Raw genomic sequence first — 23,590 nt, 5'->3', positions numbered from 1 at the left:
ACCATTTTATCCAATGGAACTTGTAATACAGGGGACGGGATATCCGTCACGTTTGGGACAGAGTATCCCATCCACCAAGATCGCAACGAGGCCCTTAGCTGTTGAAGAACTTCTTATTGCAGTTGCCACCGCCGGAAAGACGTGTCTGCCCTTTAAATATTGAGTCTTTCAATTTAAATAGAGCTTCAGCCTTCTTTTTCTGTAGTTTGTCACCAAGAGTTCTCTCAAACCCTAGAAAGTCCACAGAAGTTAAATCCACTCAACTCACTTAAAAAAATCTGTTAATCCTCCGTGTTACTCAACTGTGTTATTCTTGATCTAGAGGTCACCCAAGTAAGCCATATTTCCCTTTTTAAAATTCTGTTCATGTCTTTTCAATTAAAGAATATATTGAAATTACTTCCATTCATTTGTGTGCATCAATATGTACCGTTTCTCCTGGAACATGAAAGTTAATTTGTGTTTATCAAGTTTAAAAACTAGCAAATAACGATTGGAGATACTAATGATTTTGGGCCCATCTAAATGAGCGCCACTCTGGTGAGCACAGAATACTGTTCACCGCAATATGTTGGCTTCAGTGTTCAGCATAATTATACTAGCACATAGACACCTCTTTGCTTGAACATCTTGCTTTAATATTGAGTTCTACATGTTAGTGGTACTAAAAATAAAATGCCCACTTATTCTTTATGGTTTAGAGTCTGTTTCAGAATCACTATTCATTTTATTAAATAATTATGAAGCGTCAATCATCTTCAAGTAAGTTCCGAATCTCACACATTGTGTCCCTCTCTTTCATTTAGCTGGACAGGGGTAATGTGCTGCAACTGCAAGCCATGTAATTATTGGCAAGATGTGTGTGAATCGGTCATACTGTAATATTTCATAAGTTATCACACCATTATTACTGGTGACAAGCATTTTTCATCTTAACTTAAAAACTTTTATTGTCATTGTAATTTACTTGCAAAGGCAACGTGTTGTCAAATGCTAATAACATTGACAGCTATCATATGCTGACTAATTCGCTCCAAGTACAGTCATAGACAACTGTTCAGTTGTAGCCAAATATCTCAATTTTATCCAAGTTCTTAGCTAAATCCCCACTCACTTTAGCCTTGTGCTTGAACACATTTATTTAGTCTCACCCACTTCGGCATTCAGTGCTGCAAACATTGAGTCCACTTCGAAGAAAATAATATGAATTCATCTCAGCATTTTCCCAGCGGTTATTTTTCCTCCTCCACACAATATGGCATCATACTTTCTTCTCTGTGGTTTCTCGTATACTGTCTCCCACAGTCATCCCTAAACAAGCTAAACTCCCAACATCTCAAAGAACCGCTATTTTTTCAAGTGTCTTTTAAATCGTATGTAGTCTCAAGTCGTCAAATCGTGTATCTCCAGGAATAGTTCCCTACCCTGTTTTACCACTTGAACCACTGGTTTCTTCAATTTTGTTTTATTACATCACTAATGAATTGTTCACCAACTATTGTTTTGTCTATCTTCATTTTTTGGTCACAGATGATAATTTCTTTATCAGAAATTTTCATGAATGATAACGCACGAAGTACATGGGAAAAATCCATTACGATGGAATCAAACCACTGTATGCTTAAACTTACATTACAAAAGAATTTGTTAGAATTCAGAGGGGCATGGAGATAACTTTCTAAGAAATGTGTTGATTATAAAGTCCGACATTAATGCAAGTATTGGTTTACATCGCATCCTCCTTGTAAAGTGTACTTCAATTCACTAAATAGATCCTTGAAGGGGAACTCCATCCTGAGTCTTTTTAAAATAATCAAAGTGCATACATAGACAAACACACCATTACCACTGACCGTTTTTAAATCATCTGTGGTGTTTAAAATGCATTTTGAAAGTTTACCATTCCTGAACATACCTTGACTCTTAACCTTGCTTCGTTGGCCACACGGGAATGGGACAGAAATCAAACATTTAAATATTGCATTTTATCAGTTTATTAAGCTGTTTGAATATCCATCCTGGGTTGGGTATCTTGGGTAGCGGATTTCTTTTTGATACAGAAAAAATGATTCTCTCTGTAGTTCCTTTCTAATAGCAGGCCTGGTCATTTTACAAAGATAAACAAATGTTGTTTGTTATATGTAGTGGGGCAGAGCAGCTTATTACGCTTTTTCACTGAGTGAAATGTTTTCAATTTGATTAAAGAGCTACTTGTATGTAAAGTTCAATGACACATTGAAAATCAGATGGCTGTTGGCATAGAGACTAACTTTGTCCCATCATTAGTTGCAACAATCACTAAGTCTACAAAAATAGTAGTTCGGCAATGCAGTGTACTACAAGAACAAATGATATGCTGGTTCTTTATTTTAATCCCTACAGGTGGCATTAATTCGGGATCGCCTCTGTCAGTTGATCTCTAAATTGCAGTTCGCAGTAACTGTTTTCTTGACATCGTGGACAGAGAAGAAGCAACGGCGTAAATCATCACCCAGTCTTATTACACTCAACATTATCTTCTTCCCCATCGTCTTGACCTTCGTAATTCTATCATCTGCACTGTCTTCACCTTTACTGGCGCTCTTCACTCTTCCAGTGTTCGTGGTTGGGTTTCCACGACCCATTAAAAGCTGGCCCGGAGCAGTGGGTGCCTCAGCCTGTGTTTGCACAGATACTGTCTACTACAAGCAAATTACTCCAAGTCTAGTTGCTGCTCTACAGTCTGCACTCACAACTGGCTGCCTAGGTATGTAAACATTCTTTTTTTTTTTTAAATAAATGTAACCCCTAATATTCTAATAAATAATCCAGTGAAGACATTAAATGAATGACTAACCACCCTATTCATAAATAAGCAATGCACAAGGTGGTGAGTAAGTTATGACTTTTTTTGTTCTCCCCAACACATTTTTTGCAAGAATCGACAATACCGGATTCTGACCACATGTACTTAGGTCCATTTGTTACTTTTTTGTTAAGTTAAAATATTCAAGGCAGATCTGTAGATGTAAATCCTCTCCCAACCAGGTAAACTTCATAATACCAAATTTACGTATCACTCCTGAGTTTACTCCTTGCCATTTGTGAAGGAACTTTGAGTCAGACTGCTTCTTTTAAGTGGTGATTTGCCTTTTTACAGGTCAGGGGTTTGGTCATTTTTTACAACCAACACGAGGAAGCGGTGCTCTACTACGGTATCAATGCTGCATAGAAATGTTGCAGAGGGTAATTAATACCTGCTAAAGTTGTGCTCAAGCCCACCATTGACAAATACTGCCCTCATTATACACTGTAGTTCACGGTGGTTGGTGGTTCCTGTTGAGCAGAATAGGTTATAGAGTTAGTAGGCTGGGGAATCAAGGAACTAAGGGATGGTTCGAAAGATCCACCACCACAGTGGCTCTCCAGTTGGAGAGAGGAGTTCTTAGAGCTAGTTCATAAGTGACAAGTGGGAGGAGATTACCTGCAGTTTATAAACAATTTAATAGCTTGTTTTTCTTTTTTATATAGAAAGTGAGATCGGGTGTCACGAATTCTGGAGATGAAAACGCCAGAATCTGTATGTGGCATGAGGAGGGGTTTGGGTGGTGTATATGAGTACTAATTGGGAGATCATAGGTATCTGGTGAGGGCGTAACTGGGGAGCGTGTTGGTAAGGTGTATCTGAGAAGTGCTTCGGATCTTTTTGAAGAGTACGTTAAATATTATATAAAAGACCCCGTTTTTAGTTGCTAGCCATCATACCTGGTGTCGGTACTCGGAGGTGGGTGATAGGAAGATTGAAAAGGGTAAGAACTGTTAAGTTAGTCACCTGAGTTTGGAGGACCTCAGAATAAATTAGCAGAGAGCCATCAAATGGCAAATGGCCATCAGGCAGTTTAGGAAATGGGTTTTGAGGGGATTTAGAAAGACAAGTTGAGTGTTGTCAGCATAAAGTTAAGTGAAACATGAAGGGGAAATTATTTCAGCTACGAAGACGGTACGTAGGAAGAATTGTATCTGAAAGAGACACGTTAGTGATAGATTCCTTACCTTAGAATATCCCCAGGCGTCAGACTGGATCCGGAATTTTTTTGCGTAGCAGTACCCATGCGCGTCGTCCGCGGCTCCGCGTCCGTCGTCTGCGTCGTGGGTGCCGTGATGACGTCTTCGGAGTCCTTAGACGCCGCCTCCGCGTGCTGACGTCAGTTATTCTTTTTTCCGCGCCAGCAAGCGCTGATCCGGGAAAAAGTGGTACCCTTAGTCTATTTTTGACTAAACTTTTTCGATCATTTTTGATCTGTTTCGAAGTCTGTACGACTCCGGCGGTGCCGGTAGGGATGCCCGGGTTCAAACCCTGCGCCGACTGCGACCGACTGATGTCGGTTACCCACCCCCATCGCCCTTGTCTTCATTGCCTAGGCCTCGACCACGACGACAAGGCCTGCTCCGACTGTCGAGCCCTGACGTCTAGGGCTAGACGGGAGCGGTCCCGCAAGCGACTCGAGCTCCGGCAGTCGGCCTGCGCCGCTCGAGGTCCCGGTCCACAAGGAGGTCGAGCTACCGGTCGCGGGGTCGGAGTCACCGTGGCTCCGGGAGTCGTCCACGGTCTTCGGGCTCCTCAGGTAAGCACAAGAAGTCGAAGAGACGTCATCGCTCTTCTGACTCCCCCCGACGCTCGCGCGATGCGGCCGGAGGTTCGGGCGACACCGCCCACGCGGCTCCGCTGGAGCCGCAGGTGTCGCGGCCTGCTCCATACCCGCCGGTCCCTGGGCAGAACGCGACGCCGGGGGAGATTGATGACTTCCTCATGGCCATGAGGTCGCTCGCTCCTCCATCTGGTTCCGCGGCGCTTTTGGGCCAAGCGGTCCCGACTGGGTCCCCACGCGGGCCGGGTGCTTCGGTCCCACTGGATCCGGTTCCGAGTCGCCGCCGGTCGACCTCACCGGCCCCAAGGGTGTCGCCCCCGGCGCCGTCCCAGGACGACGCTGTCCCTGGTCCTACCCTAGTTTGGGTCCGGCGTCGGAGTGGCGCCGCTCTCGACGCCGATGGGAGATTTCTATTTCTATGACCCGGCCCCATCCTTTGTGCCTGAGTACCAGGCGATGGGTGACAAGGGAGACTGGGAGGGGTCTGAGGACCCTCTGGCACGCGAGTGTCAGAATTCTACGGACTGGACAGGAGAGCTTGGGGATGCCTGTGGTCTGGACACTTCGCCCGACACTGGTTTTGTTTCCCCTCCTAGCGTTGCTACGGAGGAGGGGGCTGCCTATAGTGTGGTGCTGATGAGGGCTTCCAAGGCCTTGGGCCTTGAGCTCCCCGTCGCGGCCGTGAGGACTAACCTCCTCACTGAGGTCCTTAAACCGCAGGCAAGCTCGGCCGAGCCTCTGCTGCCGTTTAATGAGGCCCTATCAGACGTTCTTCTGGGCACTTGGTCCAAGCCCGCCACAGGTCAGCCTGTGGATAGGAACATGGCCAGGCGCCACTGCCCGGCTCCGGGCGACCCTTGCTTTCTGTCTACCCACCCTACTCCTGAGAGCCTGGTCATCCAGGCCTCTAATTCCCAGACCGCATTCCTGTCGGCTCCCCGACCGGGAATCCAAGAGGTACGAGCAATACGGAAAGAGAGTATTCTCCTCCCTGAGTTTAGGATTGCGGTCAGTCAATACCGCATGCCTCTTGGGCCGCTACACCCACTCTCTGTGGGATATGGTCGCGGACGTGCTGCCAGAATGCCCGGTGGAGGTTCGGGCTACACTCGGTCAAGCCCTTGTGGAGGGTCGAGATGCTGTGCGTTATTCCATCCGGTGTTCGCTGGACACTATTTATTCACTTGGCAGAACGATGTCAACGACGGTGGCGATACGTTGCCACGCCTGGTTGAGATCTGCCAACTTCTCGGCTGATGTCCAAAACACACTCATGGACATGCCGTTCGATGGCCGTCGCCTCTTTGGCCACAAGGCAGACCATGCGCTTGAGCGCTTTAAGGACTCCAGGGCTACGGCCAAGTCCTTGGGCCTCTCGGCCTCGCGCCAGCAAACGGCTGCCTTTCGCTCCTTTCGTGGCCAAGGAAGGGGCGCCCCCACACGTTCTGCCAGCCGCAGACTACCATCCAGCGCGGTGGCGGACATGGAAACCGCTGTGGCAGTGGTCGGGGACAACGGCGAGGCCAGTCCACACCTACCCCGGCAGCATCCGCCTCGAAACCCTCCTAGTCGGTGCTTTCAGGCCCATGTGACGCCAGTGGGGGGCAGGGTTCGCCATCGCCACCACCACTGGCGCACTCTCACTTCGGACAGGTGGGTGCTGCAAATCGTCCGAAGGGGCTACTCCCTCCCCTTCGAGGCGTCCCCTCCAGCCATGCCACCGCAGTGCCACCGCGTGTCGGGGGGTCACTTGAGACTTCTACAAGAGGAAGTTACGACCCTCTTGGCCAAGGGGGCCATCGAGCGCGTTCCTGGGCTAGAAGTAGGGTGTGGTTGTTACTCCCACTACTTTCTGGTACCCAAGAAGGGCAAAGGGGGCCTACGCCCTATCTTGGACCTGCAGAACGTCAACGGCTTCCTCCGGAAGGAGAAGTTCAAGATGCTGACATTGGCTCAGGTCTTAGCTGCCCTAGACCCTGGAGACTGGATGGTAGCGTTGGACTTGCAGCACGCTTATTTTCACATCTCCGTCCTGCCGGCCCACCGGCGTTACCTGCGGTTCACGGTAGGCCACGAGCACTTTCAGTTTACCGAGCTCCCCTTCGGCCTGACCTGCGCCCCACGGGTGTTCACGAAAGTGATGGCGGTGGTCGCAGCTCATCTGCGCAGGTTAGGGGTTTCAGTCTTCCCCTACCTCGACGACTGGTTGTTGAAGTCGGACTCGCCCCAGACAGTCGTCAGCCACCTCCAGACTACGGCCGACCTCCTGCACCTGCTGGGGTTCTCCATCAATGTGCCGAAGTCACACCTGTGTCCCTCTCAGAAGCTCCTCTTCATCGGAGTGTTTCTAGACTCGGCACAGTTTCGGGTTTATCCTCCTGAACAGTGGATTTGGGATATTCAGGCTCTGATTCCGATCTTTCAGCCTTTGTCCCGAGTCTCGGTCAGGTTGACGCTGCAGCTTTTGGGGCTGATGGCCTCCTGCATCCTTCTGGTGCATCACGCCCGGTGGCGAATGCGGGCTCTGCAGTGGGACCTGAAGTTTCAGTGGGCCCAGCATCAGGGCAACTTGTCCGACCATGTCTTGATCTCGGAGGGCACTGCAAGACAGTTGCAGTGGTGGCTCACGGACCGCGATTGGGTCAGCGGCAGATCCCTCTCCCTACCCCAACCGGAGCACGTAGTTGTGACGGACGCGTCCCTCCAGGGCTGGGGGGGCCACATGGGAGAGGCGGAGATCAGAGGCCTCTGGTCTCCGGCGTAGTCCCAGCTCCATATCAACCTTCTGGAGCTGCGGGCGATCCGGCTTGCACTGAAGGCATTCCTCCTCTCTGTCCGGGGGAGTGTAGTGCAGGTGTTCACGGACAACACCACCGCCATGTGGTAGGCTCTGCGCCTCTGGCAGTGGCTGGAACATCAGGGCGTGACCCTGGTGGTTCAACACCTGGCAGGTTCTCTGAACGCCAGGGCGGACGAACTCAGCCGTCAGTGCATGATGGATCACGAATGGCGTCTGAACTCGGACGTGGCGCAAGGCCTCTTTCAGCAGTGGGGAGAGCCTTGGTTAGATCTATTCGCCACCGAAGAGAACGCGCAATGTCATCAGTTCTGCGCGTTGGAGTTTCCAAGGCGGCACTCGCTCGGAGACGCTTTTCGTCGCGAGTGGAGTTGCGGTCTATTGTACGCCTTTCCGCCTATACCACTTCTGCCCAGAGTGCTGAAGAAGATCAGGCACAACCGGGCCCAGGTTATCCTTGTGGCTCCGGACTGGGCACGAAGATATTGGTACCCAGAGCTACTCAGCATGTCTGTCGATCCCCCGATTCGTCTGCCTCTTCGGGAGGACCTTCTGTCGCAGCAGCAGGGGACGGTCCTCCACCCAAACCTATCCAGTCTCCACCTCCATGCTTGGAGATTGAGCGGCGACAGTTGAGGCCATTTGACTTGCCTTCTGAAGTCTGTAATGCCATTCTGGCAGCCAGTCGTCCCTCCACAAAGTCGGCATACGCCTGCAGGTGGAACAGATTTGTGGCATGGTGCACAGCAAAGGCTGTGGATCCACTCTCTGCCCCCCCGTTCTGAGGTTCTCTTCTTTCTTCTTTCTCTTGCCCAGCAGGGCTCTGCTCTGGGCACTATCAAGGGCTACCTTTCTGCCCTTTCCACCTTCTTAAGGCTACCTGATCAGCCATCTTTGTTCAAGTGCCCAATTGTAAATAGGTTTTTGAAGGGAATCACACACATGTTCCCTCCTGTTCCATTCGTGATGCCTCAGTGGGACTTGAACCTTGTACTTACTTATCTGATGTGCGCTCCCTTTGAGCAACTTCATAACTGTCCTCTCCGCCTTCTTACTCTGAAGACTGCCTTCCTGGTTGCCATCACCTCTACCAGGAGAGTGAGTGAGCTCCAGGCTCTTTCTTCCAAACCTTCTTTCCTTTCTGTCCATCCGGACAAGGTTGTGTTGCGGACAAGACCCTCTTTCCTGCCCAAGATAGTCACAGCCTTCCACATCGGGCAGTCCATCACCTTGCCCACCGTCTGGACCCAAAACGTGCGCTCTCATGCTATCTGGATCGCACACGCCAGTTCCGGGTGGATGACCAACTCTTTGTTGGTTACGTGGGCACTAAGAAAGGACGGGCGTTGCACAAACGGACCATCTCTCGGTGGATCGTGTTGTGCATCCAGGCATGCTACTCTTTGGCTAAAAAGGAACCTCCTGTTGGGCTGAGGGCCCATTCCACTCGGGCCACAGCGACTACTACTGCCCTGGGCCGGGGAGTCCCCTTGCAGGACATTTGTCAGGCAGCTACATGGGCCTCGCTGCACACGTTCGCAAGACACTGCTGCCTGGACAGCCAAGTCCGGAGGGATGGCTTCTTTGGCCGTTCCGTCCTCCAGGACTTTCTGGTGTGATTATTGGTTCGCAGACCCACCACCGGGGTTGGTATTGCTGGGGTATCTATTCTAAGGTAAGGAATCTATCACTAACGTGTCTCTTTCAGATGCACAAGTTACTACTTGTGTAACGATATATCTGTAAGAGACATTAGTTAGTGATAGATTCCTTACCGACCCACCCATCCTCCCCGTTCTGCGAACCGATATCTAGGGTTAAGGTCATCCCCTTTCAGGGCCCTAGTTTCATGGCACCAGTGTTGGATTTTATCATGGCTCTGCGTTTCTGGCGCAGAAAAGCTGTGTATAAGAACTGACGTCAGCACGCGGAGGCGGCGTCTAAGTACTCCGACGACGTCATCACGACGACGGACGCAGAGCCGTGGACGACGCCTACCGACGCGCATGGGTACTGCTACGCAAAAAATTTCCGGATCCAGTCTGACGCCTGGGGATATTCTGAGGTAAGGAATCTATCACTAACTAATGATATGGGACAGAGCTAGGGTTTTTCGAAGGTGGCGCACAGCTTAAAGTAATGCTAAAAGTATAAGTAAGTATTCTAGTTATGCGAGGTGCAAAGGGACAAGGGACTAAGCCCTATAACCCCCCAGAAGAGTATTAACCGAAGTCAAGTTCAAGTTCGGCATTTGTATAGCGCCTCATATACCCAGGGGGTCTCAAGGCGCTTGAGGAGGAGGGGGAGGGGGTAAAATATAATCTATTATATGTCGAATATCCAAGTTTTCAGTTGTTTTCTGAATGAGAGGTGGTTCTGAGTGAGGCGGAGATGGGTGGGGAGAGAGTTCCAGGTTTTGGCCGCTAGGTAGGAGAAGGATCTTCCTCCCATTGTTGATTTGTGGATGTGTGGGATTGCGGCGAGGGCTTGAGTGGATGATCGCAGTTGGCGGGAGGGGTTGTAAAAGGACAGACGCGTGTTGAGGCATTCGGGCCCCAGGTCGTAGAGGGCTTTGTGTGCGTGGGTAAGGAGGCGAAATGTTATTCTCTTGTTGACGGGGAGCCAGTGGAGGTCTTTCAGGTGTCCGGAGATGTGAGCTCAGCGGGGGAGGTCTAGTATGAGTCTGGCTGAGGCGTTTTGAATGCGTTGGAGTTTCTTTTGTAGTTTGGTCGTTGTTCCGGCGTAGAGGGTGTTTCCGTAGTCCAGTCGGCTGGTAACCAGTGCGTGGGTGACCGTTTTTCTTGTTTCGGTGGGGATCCAATGGAAGATTTTTTTGAGCATGCGTAGTATGTTGAAGCATGATGAGGAGACGGCGTTGACTTGTCTGGTCATTGAGAGGGAGGAGTCCAGGATGAAGCCCAGGTTGCGTGCGTGGTCCGTTGGTTTGGGTGCATTTCCCAGGGCCGGTGGCCACCACGTGTCGTCCCAGGCGGAGGGGGATGAGCCTACGATGAGGACTTCTGTTTTGTCCGAGTTCAGTTTTAGCCGGCTGTCCTTCATCCATTCGGCTACTTCTTTCATCCCTTCGTGGAGGTTGGTTTTGGCAGTGTTTGGGTCATTGGTGAGGGAAAGGATCAGCTGGGTGTCATCTGCGTAGGAGATGATGTTGAGGTTGTGTTGGCGTGCGATGGAGGCGAGGGGACTCATGTATACGTTGAAGAGGGTGGGGCTGAGCGATGATCCTTGTGGAACGCCGCAGATGACTTCGGTGGCCTCTGATCTAAAAGGGGGGAGGCGGACTCTCTGGGTTCTTCCGGCGAGGAACGAGATGATCCAGTCCAGTGCTTTTCCTTGTATTCCGACGTTGCTTAGGCGTTGAGTAAGAGTGTTATGGCAGACAGTGTCGAAGGCTGCGGAGAGGTCGAGTAGGATGAGGGCGACAGTTTCTCTGTTGTCCAGTAGTGTTCGAATGTCGTCTGTTGCTGCGATGAGGGCGGTCTCGGTGCTGTGTTTGGCTCGGAAGCCAGATTGTGAGGGGTCGAGGGATTTGTTGGATTCGAGGAAGGCGGCGAGCTGACTGTTGACGGCTTTCTCGATGACTTTGGCAGGGAAAGGGAGGAGCGAGATGGGGCGGTAGTTCTTGAGTTCAGTGGGGTCAGCTGTGGGTTTCTTCAGGAGGGCGCTGAGTTCGGCGTGTTTCCAGCTTTCCGGGAAGGTAGCGGAGTTGAGGGAGCAGTTGATGACATCTCGGAGATGGGTTGCGATAATGGAGTCTGCTTTGTTGAAAATGTGGTGGGGACATGGGTCAGTTGGTGATCCTGAGTGGATGGAGTTCATCAGGCGGATGGTCTCTTCAGTGGAGATTTGGTCCCAGGCGCAGAGGTTGTTAGAGGGGTGTTTAAGTTCGGAGGTGGGTGGGGTGGACTGGGTTCCGGCTTCGTTTGCGAAGCTGTTATGTATGTCTGCTATTTTGTTGTGGAAGAATGAGGCTAAGGAGTCGCAGAGGTCTTGTGAAGGGGTGATGTCGTTCGTGCCGGCGGTAGGGTTGGTGAATTCTTTGACGATGTTGAATAGTTCCTTGCTGTTTTGGGCGTTGTTGTCGAGTCGGTCTTTGAGTGCAGATTTCTTGGTGGATCGAATCAGTTGGTGGTGTTTGCGGATAGCGTTCTTGAAGGCTGCCTGGTTGTCGGTGGTTCGGTCTTTTCTCCAGGCTTTCTCGAGGGAGAGGCAGAACTTCTTGGATTTTTTGAGGTCTTCATTAAACCAAGGGGCTTTTTTGTTAATTTGTTTGGATTGTTGTTTTTTCAAGGGTGCTAATTTGTCAGCGCTGTGGGTGATCCATTGGGTGAGGCTGGTTGCTGCAAGGTTTGGGTCAGATGATTTAGCAGGGGGGTTTTGGTGTAGTGATGTAAAGAGTTGGTCGAATGTGATTTTGTTCCAGTTTCTGCGTGGAATCGGTTGTGGGAGGTTGTGGGTCGTAGTCTTTTTGTAGCTGAAGTGAACGCAGCAGTGGTCTGTCCACTGGAGAGCTGTGGTGTGGTCGAAGGAGATAATGCTTGCTGGAGGTGAAGATTGGATCGAGCGTGTGCCCAGCATAGTGGGTGGGGGTGTTGACAAGTTGTTTGAGTCCGAGGTTGGCGAGGTTGTCCAGCAGGGTGGTGGTGTTACTGTCATTAGTCTTTTCTAGGTGGAAGTTGATGTCTCCCAGTAGAATGTAGTCCTCGGAGGGGAGGGCGTGAGGGGTGATAAAATCAGTGATGTCTTCGCAGAATTGTGCTCGGGGTCCTGGTGGTCGGTAGATGAGGGTGCCTCTGAGTGTGGTCTTGGGGTCGGTGTGGATCTGGAAGTGAAGGTGTTCGGCTGCCGCGAAGTTATCGTCGGTGCTGGTAGAAATGCGGATGGTGTTCTTATGGACGATGGCGATGCCTCCTCCTGTTTGCTTGGCGCGGTCTTTACGGGAGATCTTGTATCCGTCCGGGATGGCAATGGTGATGTCGGGAGCAGAGGAGTTGTTCATCCAGGTTTCTGTGAGAAAGGCGATGTCCGGCGCTGTGGTGTCGAGTAGGTTCCATAGTTCGATGGCGTGACAGTGGACCGAGCGGGTGTTGAGCAGTATGCACCTCAGATGGTTGGGGTTGGGGCTCTGTTTGTGTTCTGGGGGTAAGATGGGTTTCTTGATGGAGTCGAACTTGCAGGAGTGGCAGGTGAATGGGCCATGGGTATGTCCGGGGGCGGCTTGGTGGCAGTTTGGTAGGCGGCCGGGATTAAGGGCATAGAGGGCTGCGGCGTTGTATGTGATGCGAGAGGAGATGGGGTTGCGGGGGCCAGGTGGTCTGGCGCTGGGCGCGGTCCAGGCGCGGACGGGCGTAGACGGGCTTACCTTTGGCGCGCCTTCGGCGCGACCGCTGCGCGTAGGTCCATCTGTCATAAATGGATGATGGAGGGGGCGGAGCGAGGGTCGCTCAGCTGGGAGGCGGTAGCGGGGGGCAGGGACTGGCTCAACAACAAAATGGCATCAGCACAACCAAAATCGAAACACGACGAGATTGGGACACAATCGCAGTATAGCGCTATGATATCAAGCAGGCACAATCGCAATATAGCGCTATGATATCAGGCAGCAATGTGGCACAGATCAAGCAGCAGGCAAAGCGATCTAAGCACAATCAAAATTAAGCCAAAGCGCAGTGAGCAGTATAGCGCTATGAAATTAAGCAGCAGACAGCAGTGTGGCGCTACGATGTATCAGGCAGCAGGCAGCAGTAAAGCGCTACGATACCAAGCAGCAGATAGCAGTAACCAGTAAGTCTGGGAGGTCAGGGAGCGTGGGGAGCGTCCACTTCTGAGGAGGTCAGGGTGGTCAGTAGATAAAAGTCAAACAAACAGGGTGCCCATGCACACTCTAATGATAAAGATAAACATCGTAGTCAAGGTTAACAGTTTCTATGGAGACAAAGGTAAGTGCAAGAACATGTATAACAAGTATGTAATACGAGTAGTCCAGCGTAGATCTGGTGTCTTTTATTTTGTTCAGACACGAGAAGGACCAGCCGACACGTGTTTCGTCGTATATGGCACAATCAGCCTACGACTCTTCAGGGCTGTACCGAATGGGTACAAAACGAAAGGTCGCCTTATCGGTGAGACTTCCGACCCAATAGGTCCCAGGACCGGTAAAAAAGGACGTCACGTCTGTATGTAAAGGCTCTTAAGCAGAATCTGAGTAACAAAGGCGAGGGACTGTGAGATGACATCATGGCACTGACATTTTTTATACACCAAGATCGGATCAACCTCAAAGGGCTGGCTGAGCCATGCAGCGTGAGTGTAATTACACTTTGCTTTTATCATCCATGAAAGACTGTAAACCCTGCAAAGTGAAAATGTTTCCACCAGGTCACGAATAAAAAAGCACACGCAGACATGGCAGCCAAAGTACAGGCATTTTGACCGTGAACTGTTCCAGTCCTTCGTCAATGGTTGTGACTGTGTGCCTACCCAATGAGATCGCTTGGAGATGTATTTAAACACACACAATGTTTGCGTGTCAGTTGATATGCACTGAAGAAGGCAAGACGCCGAAATGCATTTGCACTATTAAAATCAACTTTAATTCTTAATGCGTCCCTTGAGTGCTCCGCACTTTGCAGCCTGAATATATATATATCGGGCGTTTAAAAGGAATTCCTGAAATGCTGACCTGCTGCAAATAAAGGACGCTGTCACAATACACAGAAGTCCGGCTTGTCATTGAGTCCGTTCCAAGCAAGTGGCACCCTTTTGTTCATGTATTACGGCCAGTCCATGGTCGTGGAATTGCACCGTCATAAAAAAATTGTGAGCTGCCTTGAGATACCAGAACCTCAGAATGACAAGCTTGAAACAGCCTATAGAGGTCCTTTTTCTTCCCTAAAACCCACCGAAGGGTAAAAAGCAATTAAATGAAATTGATGCAAGTGAGTCATAACCCACTGGAGGGAGAAAATAAACGAGTGGGAACTCGAAGTTCCAATATGCCTTTCCTTAGCACCAGAGCCATGCACTTGAGCAAGCCCTCCAGGGGGCGGAAAAATGCAATTCAAAACAGCTGACTGTTCCTGCTCGTGATCTCTGTCTCACTTCTGTGCCAGCCCGTGAACAAGTAGCAATGTGGCTTTGAAACGCGGCGGGCGTTTAAAGGGATTCCTGAAATGCTGACCTGCTGCAAATAAAGGACGCTGTCACAATAGACAGATGTCCAGCCTGTTATTGAGTGCGTTCCAAGCAAGTGGCACCCTTTTGAGTGTGTGTGTGTGTGTGTGTGTATATATATATATTACCTACTGGCGGTCGCCAGTAGGTATATATAGTTAGGATTTTTTCCCTATGGGTTTTTTGAAAATTCTATGTCTAATAACTTTGGCGTTTGTGGACGGAATTGGCTGAAATTTTCAGGAAAATGGCACATTTTGTTTCTGAGCAGCCCCTGAAAATTTGGGGGGGTTTCGTCAAGGGGGGGCCGAGAAAAAAGGGGGGTCCCAAAACGTGTTTTTAACATTGATTTTTCCATAGGGCGGTTAGCCTCACTTTTAGCCCGAACGGCTGAATAGATTTGCACGAAACTTGGCAAAATTGTAGGGACTGGTAGCCCGATGTGCCTTTTGTAGGTCTCAATATATGTGCTCCAGTGGATTTTGAGAAATTAACGTTTAAAAAAAGATATATATCTGTAGCAGCGGACCGGGCAGCGCTCCAGGACGCGTACCTTTCGCGCAACGGAGCTTTGTGAAGCGAAGCTGATTGGTTCTCTGGCGTCTGTCAACATTCCAAAAAGTCCGTAGCTGCCGCCATCTTGTCTCTCGGTAGGATCGAGAGACAAGAGGAGGCCAAAACAAAGGGGCAAATAACCATAAGGGGGCATAGTAGATCCTCCCTGACCCCCTAGGTTTAATGTGGAGGCTTTAAAACGGCCCCGCGGGGCAAAAAAAAATAATTTTTTTTTTGTTTTTTTGCGTGGGTAGCGCCCGGTCCGGGAACCGGGAAGCTTTCTGGGCAGCGTACTGCAATGAAAAATGAATGATAGACTTTTATTTTTTAAGGATTGTTTATTGTGTTTAATAATTTATTAAACTTTCTAACGCGGCGCGTCATATGACGCATTACGCGACAACGCAGGTCCAGAATATAGTGAAAATGTCTCCACCAACCAGCGGACGGCACACAACCCCTTTCAGCAGGCTAAATAGTTCTGTTAAATGACAACAGAAGGGACAGGCAACAAGAACCATCAGTCAAAGAGGGGAGGGCAAGTTCTTCTCTACCGGGTCACGTTGGAGCGCTACCGGAACTGATCGAATTGGTAGTCTACAGTGTTTCTGGATGTTTCAGACTGAAGCTGGCGTTAGCATGAGAGCACCACCATTTCGTAGCTCCGTCGTGGCCATTCCACGAGCAATCATGCTAGGCGCTCCCCACCAGAAGCCTGCGGGAGTCGGGGGCCCCCCAAGACTTTTGTAGAATCTTCAAGGATGAGGGGACGCTTTCGAGAATGGAGCCCAAGCTCTAGCAGACAAGCGTCCGAGTTCCAAGGTGTCGCAGGCCCATTTTAGTGGACCACGCCCAAATCTGAAGAGATGGCCGCCATTTTGAGAGTCCTGTGGCAGCCGCCTATCGCTGCGCCGCAAGAGCGGGAGCAACTCAAGTACATGGTGAGCGAGACGCTGTAGTCGAAAGAGCGGGCGGTAAACAGCTGAATAGCGGAAGAGGCACAGTGTAGCAAAAGCGGGCTGAATGGCAAATGAAACGGAAAAGGGGTGCCCCACTACAGCGTGTCTTTAGGTGAAACGGATTGTGGGACAAGGTGAAGAATGGAAGAGTCACCAAAAGGAAAAAAGTTCCGCTTGACCCCGGGAGCCGGCCACCTATGTCGGGGGCGATCTCAGGCCACACCAGGGCAACACGACTTGGGGAGGGGGCCGGAGCCAAGCGCCCCCTCCGAGTCCGCGACATGACACCGTCCCTCGGGGGCCTCCGTCAAGCGGTTCAGGGTGGCACCGCATCACAACAGCCCCCACTTACTTTAAGAATAGTGAAGATGAAGCAATTGCAAATAGGCTTCAGACAATGTTACAAGCACTCCTCAAAACTTTGAACTTTCAGAGTGCATGAGTTGGGACAGCGAGGGGTGATTTGGTTTCTCGGATTTGGTTTCTCGGACTGTTTTTCTGGTCTCTCACCACTGGCATAGTTTAACGTTTTCTTGTTTCTAGGACATTAATAGGTTTTATCATTACGTTATGTTATCGTTTCTTTGTTTGTTGTTTAATAAAAGTTCATGTTCATCAGTGGCCTACTGATTTTCGTTTTCCTATTTTTTTCTTTCCAGGTTGTTTCATGGTAAAGTTTCTGTTAACAGGATACAGTGATCACTTCGTTATTATTGCATATGTCCTTTTCACTAGGGGTGCTCTCTGGTCGGGCCAGATGACGTATCTCTAGTAAATGGTCCGGGTGAAAAAGGTGCATCAATCAGTGGGGAGTAGATAGGCATGACAGATTACAACGGGGGAGAAAGGTCCGCATTACGTACCCTTTCACTACTTGCAAAGATTTTCCTACGTTTATATGCAAACAGGGAATACCTCCAAAAATAACTAATTCCCAAACAGTCAATGTTCGGACAATCAATCAATCAATGAGGAATGAAATAGGTACGACGTGTTAAAGGCTTGCGTTACCTACCCTTCACTATCTGCAAAGGGAGAGAGAATATTCCTATTCTTCCTCGTTTGCAGGTAGAGAAGATCCTTAAGAGAATTAACTTCGAACAATTCAATGCTCGATTGATACAATCAACAAGGGGTACTGTGAACACAAATGAACGCCGCTTATGTACATACGCATTGCTATTTTCAACAGGTTGTTCCTAATGTTTCTATTTTAGCGAGGTCAAAAAGAGATCCCATTAGTGGCCTACTGATTTTGCTCGATTCCTTTTGTTTTTTTACACGATTTTTCGCTATCTGCAAAGACTAAACAGAGTATTGCGACTCTGTGCTTGTTTGTAAATAGAGAATGAACCAAAGAGAACAATCAATCAAATGGAGAGAGAAGCAGGCACGACGTATTACAAAGGGGGCAAAGGGCTGCGTTAACTACCCTTCACTATCTGCAAAGAGAGAGTACTCCTAATAGAAATGAGGGGTGGGGGGCAGTATTCAAAGCAGATCAGTGTGCATAAACACGAAAATGTTTTTACTTACCACGTACTTGACATTCGACAGCTTATGATATTTGCTATTAAAAAACCATTGAAATTCACTGAAAAAACCATAGGTTATAGACTATATATAGTTAGGAATTAGCATTTACAAAACCTTGAAAATTCACTGAAAAAACCATAGGTTATACACCATATATAGTTAGGAATTAGCATTTAAAAAACCTTATTTTACTCACACAAAACCATTGAAATTCCATATATAGTTAGTTGCACTAACTATATATCGCGCACCCGCAATCCACTGCTGATCATGTCACATATTACATCATTCATGACATGGTCAGTGACATCACTGATGACATCACTGATGACATCTCAAATGACATCACTGATGACATCACTGATGACATCTCATTTGACATCATTCTTGTGCTAATACGATAAACCTCTTCAGACTCTAATATAACCTTAGATACACTCAGTGTAAACAGACACTCACACACTGCCACTCATCCATGGAGTTACTCACACACCCAGTCAGTCATGCAAAGAAACAATCTCACCTCCATTTCTTCAACTATACAGTTAAACACACCTTACTTATTGAAACATATACTAACACATATTTACTCTCTTATACAATCCCTGATACAAGTTCACAATGATCGATACAACCACTCACTCATTCAGTGGCTCTCATGCACAGTTATTTATATATGCCAACTCTCACATGTACTGTGTTTTACATATGTACTTACTATGACATGTAGCATTGAGATATCCATTCACTCATCAATACACTCATGCACACAGTCAACTGCCCATGTAGCTGTTTCCACATGCACTCTTGAACTCATACACCTAGTGAATAAACTGCTCACACATCTATGCATAGAGTCACACACCTTCCAGCCACCCCCACACAAACTCAATCTCCCATAGAAATACTTGGGCAACCAATTAATAACACATATAGCCTCTCGTATAGCTAATGATCAACACATGCAGCAGTTTACAGAACAACAGACATAATGATGCACAAATTAAGACAGTTTAGTCACTAACCCATGCATTCAGTGAGACACATTTAATCACTCACTCATACAGTCAGTCATGCACCTACTAAATCCTTCATCCAGACACTTATACATCCACTCAAGACATATTTTAACTTTACAGAAAAATACAGTCACTGCATGTTGTCATCAGTGATGTCATTTGAGATGTCATCAGTGATGTCATCAGTGATGTCACTGACCATGTCATGAATGATGTAATATGTGACATGATCAGCAGTGGATTGCGGGTGCGCGATATATAGTTAGTGCAACTAACTATATATGGAATTTCAATGGTTTTGTGTGAGTAAAATAAGGTTTTTTAAATGCTAATTCCTAACTATATATGGTGTATAACCTATGGTTTTTTCAGTGAATATATATATATATATTCACTGAAAAAACCATAGGTTATAGACCATATATAGTTAGGAATTTGCATTTACAAAACCTTGAAAATTCACTGAAAAAACCATAGGTTAGAGACCATATATAGTTAGCTGGACATTTTATTGACATAAAACCAATGAAATTCCATATATAGTTAGTTGCACTAACTATATATCGCGCACCCGCAATCCACTGCTGATGATGTCACATATTACATCATTCATGACATGGTCAGTGACATCACTGATGACATCACTGATGACATCTCAAATGACATCACTGATGACATCACTGATGACATCTCAAATGGCATCACTGATGACATCATCTAGTGTCTGTGTGTTTTTGTAAAGTTTAAATATGTTTTACATATTGAAGAATGAGTGGATGTATGGAAGACTGAGTGTGTGTGTGGCTGGCTGGGAGGTGTGTGACTCTGTGCATATCAATGTGTACTTGTATCAGTGATTGTATAAGAGTAAGTATGTGTTAGTATATGTGTGAAAAGTATGGTGTTCTGTGTTTAACTGTATAGATGAGGAAATCGAAGTGTGATTGATTCTTCACAGGACTGACTAGGTGTATGAGTGCATATGATAGTGTTGTAATAATGAGTGACTGTATGTATGAGTGATTGTATTGGTGAATGAGTGAATGTGTGTGTATACATAGGAATCAGTGAGTGCGTATGTAGTAACTGGTATTGGTGTGTCATGATGTCATCAGTGATGTCATTTGAGATGTCATCAGTGATGTCATTTGAGATGTCATCAGTGATGTCATCAGTGATGTCACTGAAGTATGGTGTTCTGTGTTTAACTGTATAGATGAGGAAATGGAAGTGTGATTGATTCTTTACAGGACTGACTAGGTGTGTGAGTAACTCCATGGATGAGTGGCAGTGTGTGAGTGTCTGCATAGGTGTATGAGTGCATATGATAGTGTTGTAATAATGAGTGACTGTATGTATGAGTGATTGTATGGGTGAATGAGTGAATGTGTGTGTAGACGTAGGAATCAGTGAGTGCGTATGTAGTAACTGGTATTGGTGTGTCATGATGTCATCAGTGATGTCATTTGAGATGTCATCAGTGATGTCATCAGTGATGTCATTTGAGATGTCATCAGTGATGTCATCAGTGATGTCACTGACCATGTCATGAATGATGTAATATGTGACATCATCAGCAGTGGATTGCGGGTGCGCGATATATAGTTAGTGCAACTAACTATATATGGAATTTCATTGGTTTTATGTCAATAAAATGTCCAGCTAACTATATATGGTCTCTAACCTATGGTTTTTTCAGTGAATTTTCAAGGTTTTGTAAATGCAAATTCCTAACTATATATGGTCTATAACCTATGGTTTTTTCAGTGAATTTCATTGGTTTTTAAAAGCTAATATCTATAGCTGTAAAATATATTCTTTATTACGTGACGTATCACGTAGCCACGTGAGACGCCTCATGATGCGTCGCATAACCGTGACGTATCGGCTCTGCAGCGCAAACAAAACCCGTAACGTAAGCGTGCCGGAGCACGCTTACAGATATATATTTTTTTTTTTAACCTTAATTAGACAAAATCCACACGTGCACATATCTTGAGGCCTTGCAAAGGCACATCAAACAAACAGTCCCTACAATTTTGGCAAGTTTGCTGGAAATCTATTCCCTTCATTTTTTTTTTACTGTTTCTCTTGGTTTTCCCCTTGTTACGCTTACCGGGACGCTACCCGGTACGCGAACCGGACGCTCCAAAAACACAAGATGGCGGACTCCCGTTACGCTGCCGGTTAGCTGCCCGGTTCGCGTACCGGGAAGCGCCTCTACCGCGAAAAATCGCGGGGGACTTTAATATCCCCCTCATCAATCCTAGGGGGTCAGGAGTGGTCTACCTTGCCCCCTTTCCTTCATTTCCCCCTTTGTTTTTCACCACATCTTGTCTCTCGATCGTACCGAGAGACAAGATGGCGGCCGCTCCGGACTGTTTAGAATGTTGACAGACACCGGAGAGCCAATCAGCTTCGCTTCGCGAAGTTCCGTTACGCGTCAGGTACGCGAACCGGGGCGCTAACCGGAGCGCTGTCACAGATATATATATTTTTTTAAACGTTAATTTCTCAAAATCCACTGGAGCACATATATTGAGACATAGCAAAGGCACGTCGGGCAAACCATATCTACAATTTTGCCAAGTTTCATGTAAATCTATTCAGCCGTTCGAGCTAAAAGTGAGTCCAACCGCCCTATGGAAAAATGAATGGGAAAAACGCGTTTTGGGACCCCCCTTTTTTCTCGGCCCCCCCTTGACGAAACCCCCCCAAATTTTCAGGGGCTGCTCAGAAACAATATGTGCCATCTTCCTGACAATTTCAGCCAATTCCGTCCACAAACGCCAAAGTTATTAGACATAGAATTTTCAGAAATCCCATAGAGAAAAAATCCTAACTATATATACCCACTGGCTATCGCCAGTAGGTAATATACATATATAAACATATATAATCTGCATATCTATATAATTATAAATGCATGCATACATATACATATATGCATACATATGCATGTTATTTACATGACAGTTTTAAAAACACTAATAAAAGCAAAGCTAAAAAGCCACCTCATTACAAACAGAATGGCTTTAACTTAAACGAGGGCGAGATCTATTGCATTTTCAATGCTTGTTTACTTTGGTTCTATCAAGAAGGCATTCAGATGTGTCACACATTTGCCATAAATTCTGAATGTTAGCACTCTAGTTGCTCATTAGATCACTGTAGTAAAGCTAGTGCTCACCAGGGAAGTCTGCTGCTAATCATGGTTTGCAGCCATTTTCCCGCATTTTTTATCCCGCAGACTTTCAGTCCGCATACCATTATCCCGCAAGGTCATTGACCTCGCATACCATTATCCCGCATTTTTTCAAAACGCATGTGCATTTATCGCGCATGCCTTTACAAAGAATTACGTTTTAAAGGCATGTATGGTAAATGCATTTGCGTTGTGAAAACCACGATGACGAGAGAGGTAAGTGGGTTTGTGTTAATTTTTTCGTGGGTTAGTGATTGTGTAGTGTAGTGTAGTGTTGTGTAGTGTAGTGTTGTGTTAGTATAGTGTAGAGTTGTGGTGGTTGTTTAGTGTAGGGTCATGCTGGGGGTAGTGTTTTAGGGTTTAGGGTTGTGTTGTAGTGTTTGCGTAGTGTAGGGTCATGCTGGGGGTAGTGTTTTAGGGTTTAGGGTAGTGTTGTAGTGTTTGCGTAGTGTAGGGTCATGCTGGGGGTAGTGTTTTTGGGTTTAGGGTTGTGTTGTAGTGTTTGCGTAGTGTAGGGTCATGCTGGGGCTAGTGTTTTAGGGTTTAGGGTAGTGTTGTAGTAGTGTAGGGTCATGCTGGGCATAGTGTTTTAGGGTTTAGGATAGTGTTGTAGTGTTTGCGTAGTGTAGGGTCATGCTGGGGGTAGTGTTTTAGGGTTTAGGGTAGTGTTGTAGTGTTTGCGTAGTGTAGGGTCATGCTGGGGGTAGTGTTTTAGGGTTTAGGGTTGTGTTGTAGTGTTTGCGTAGTGTAGGGTCATGCTGGGGGTAGTGTTTTAGGGTTTAGGGTTGTGTTGTAGTGTTTGCGTAGTGTAGGGTCATGCTGGGGGTAGTGTTTTAGGGTTTAGGGTAGTGTTGTAGTGTTTGCGTAGTGTAGGGTCATGCTGGGGTGTAGTGTTTTAGGGTTTTGGGTAGTGTTGTAGTGTTTGCGTAGTGTAGGGTCATGCTGGGGGTAGTGTTTTAGGGTTTAGGGTAGTGTTGTAGTGTTTGTGTAGTGTAGGGTCATGCTGGGGGTAGTGTTTTAGGGTTTAGGGTAGTGTTGTACTGTTTGTGTAGTGTAGGGTCATGCTGGGGGTAGTGTTTTAGGGTTTAGGGTTGTGTTGTAGTGTTTGCGTAGTGTAGGGTCATGCTGGGGGTAGTGTTTTAGGGTTTAGGGTAGTGTTGTAGTGTTTGCGTAGTGTAGGGTCATGCTGGGGTGTAGTGTTTTAGGGTTTTGGGTAGTGTTGTAGTGTTTGCGTAGTGTAGGGTCATGCTGGGGGTAGTGTTTTAGGGTTTAGGGTAGTGTTGTAGTGTTTGTGTAGTGTAGGGTCATGCTGGGGGTAGTGTTTTAGGGTTTAGGGTAGTGTTGTACTGTTTGTGTAGTGTAGGGTCATGCTGGGGGTAGTGTTTTAGGGTTTAGGGTAGTTTAGTTGTTTAGTGTGTGCTAAAGGCATATTCGTTCTAAAAGTTTTCGTTATTTTAATTTGCGGCCTAATAGTACATGCGGGATTTTTTTTGCGGACTGATGGTATGCGGGATTTCGTCATATATTCGCTAATCATACTTTCTATGGCAAAATGAACCCCCTCATTTTGTTCCTTTTTAAATTAAATGTTTTAAGAGTTACCACTTTATTCCAATCAAGATGGCTTCAGGTGTGCCATACCTTTGTAATAAGTAGGACTGTTAGCTCTCTAGTTGTTCTTTAGAACACTCTGGGACATT

At 47.3% G+C, this 23,590-nt stretch overlaps 1 protein-coding gene across 3 annotated transcripts in view; it reads left to right on the top strand.

Moving 5' to 3' along the window:
• The window catches only part of PCNX4 (pecanex 4), a 355,649-nt gene that overhangs the window by 121,340 nt on the left and 210,719 nt on the right, over nucleotides 1-23,590 (top strand). For all 3 annotated transcript variants that reach the window (XM_078660350.1, XM_078660351.1, XM_078660352.1), the window contains exon 7: nucleotides 2,383-2,746. In XM_078660350.1, coding sequence (XP_078516476.1) covers nucleotides 2,383-2,746 — 364 coding nt within the window. The remainder of the gene's footprint in view (nucleotides 1-2,382; nucleotides 2,747-23,590) is intronic.

Source organism: Lissotriton helveticus, chromosome 9 (genome assembly GCF_964261635.1).
Source record: "Lissotriton helveticus chromosome 9, aLisHel1.1, whole genome shotgun sequence".
NCBI classification, from domain to species: Eukaryota; Metazoa; Chordata; class Amphibia; order Caudata; family Salamandridae; genus Lissotriton; species Lissotriton helveticus.
The sequence above is the reverse complement of the archived record's forward strand: the minus strand, read 5'-3'. Positions and strand labels throughout refer to the sequence as shown.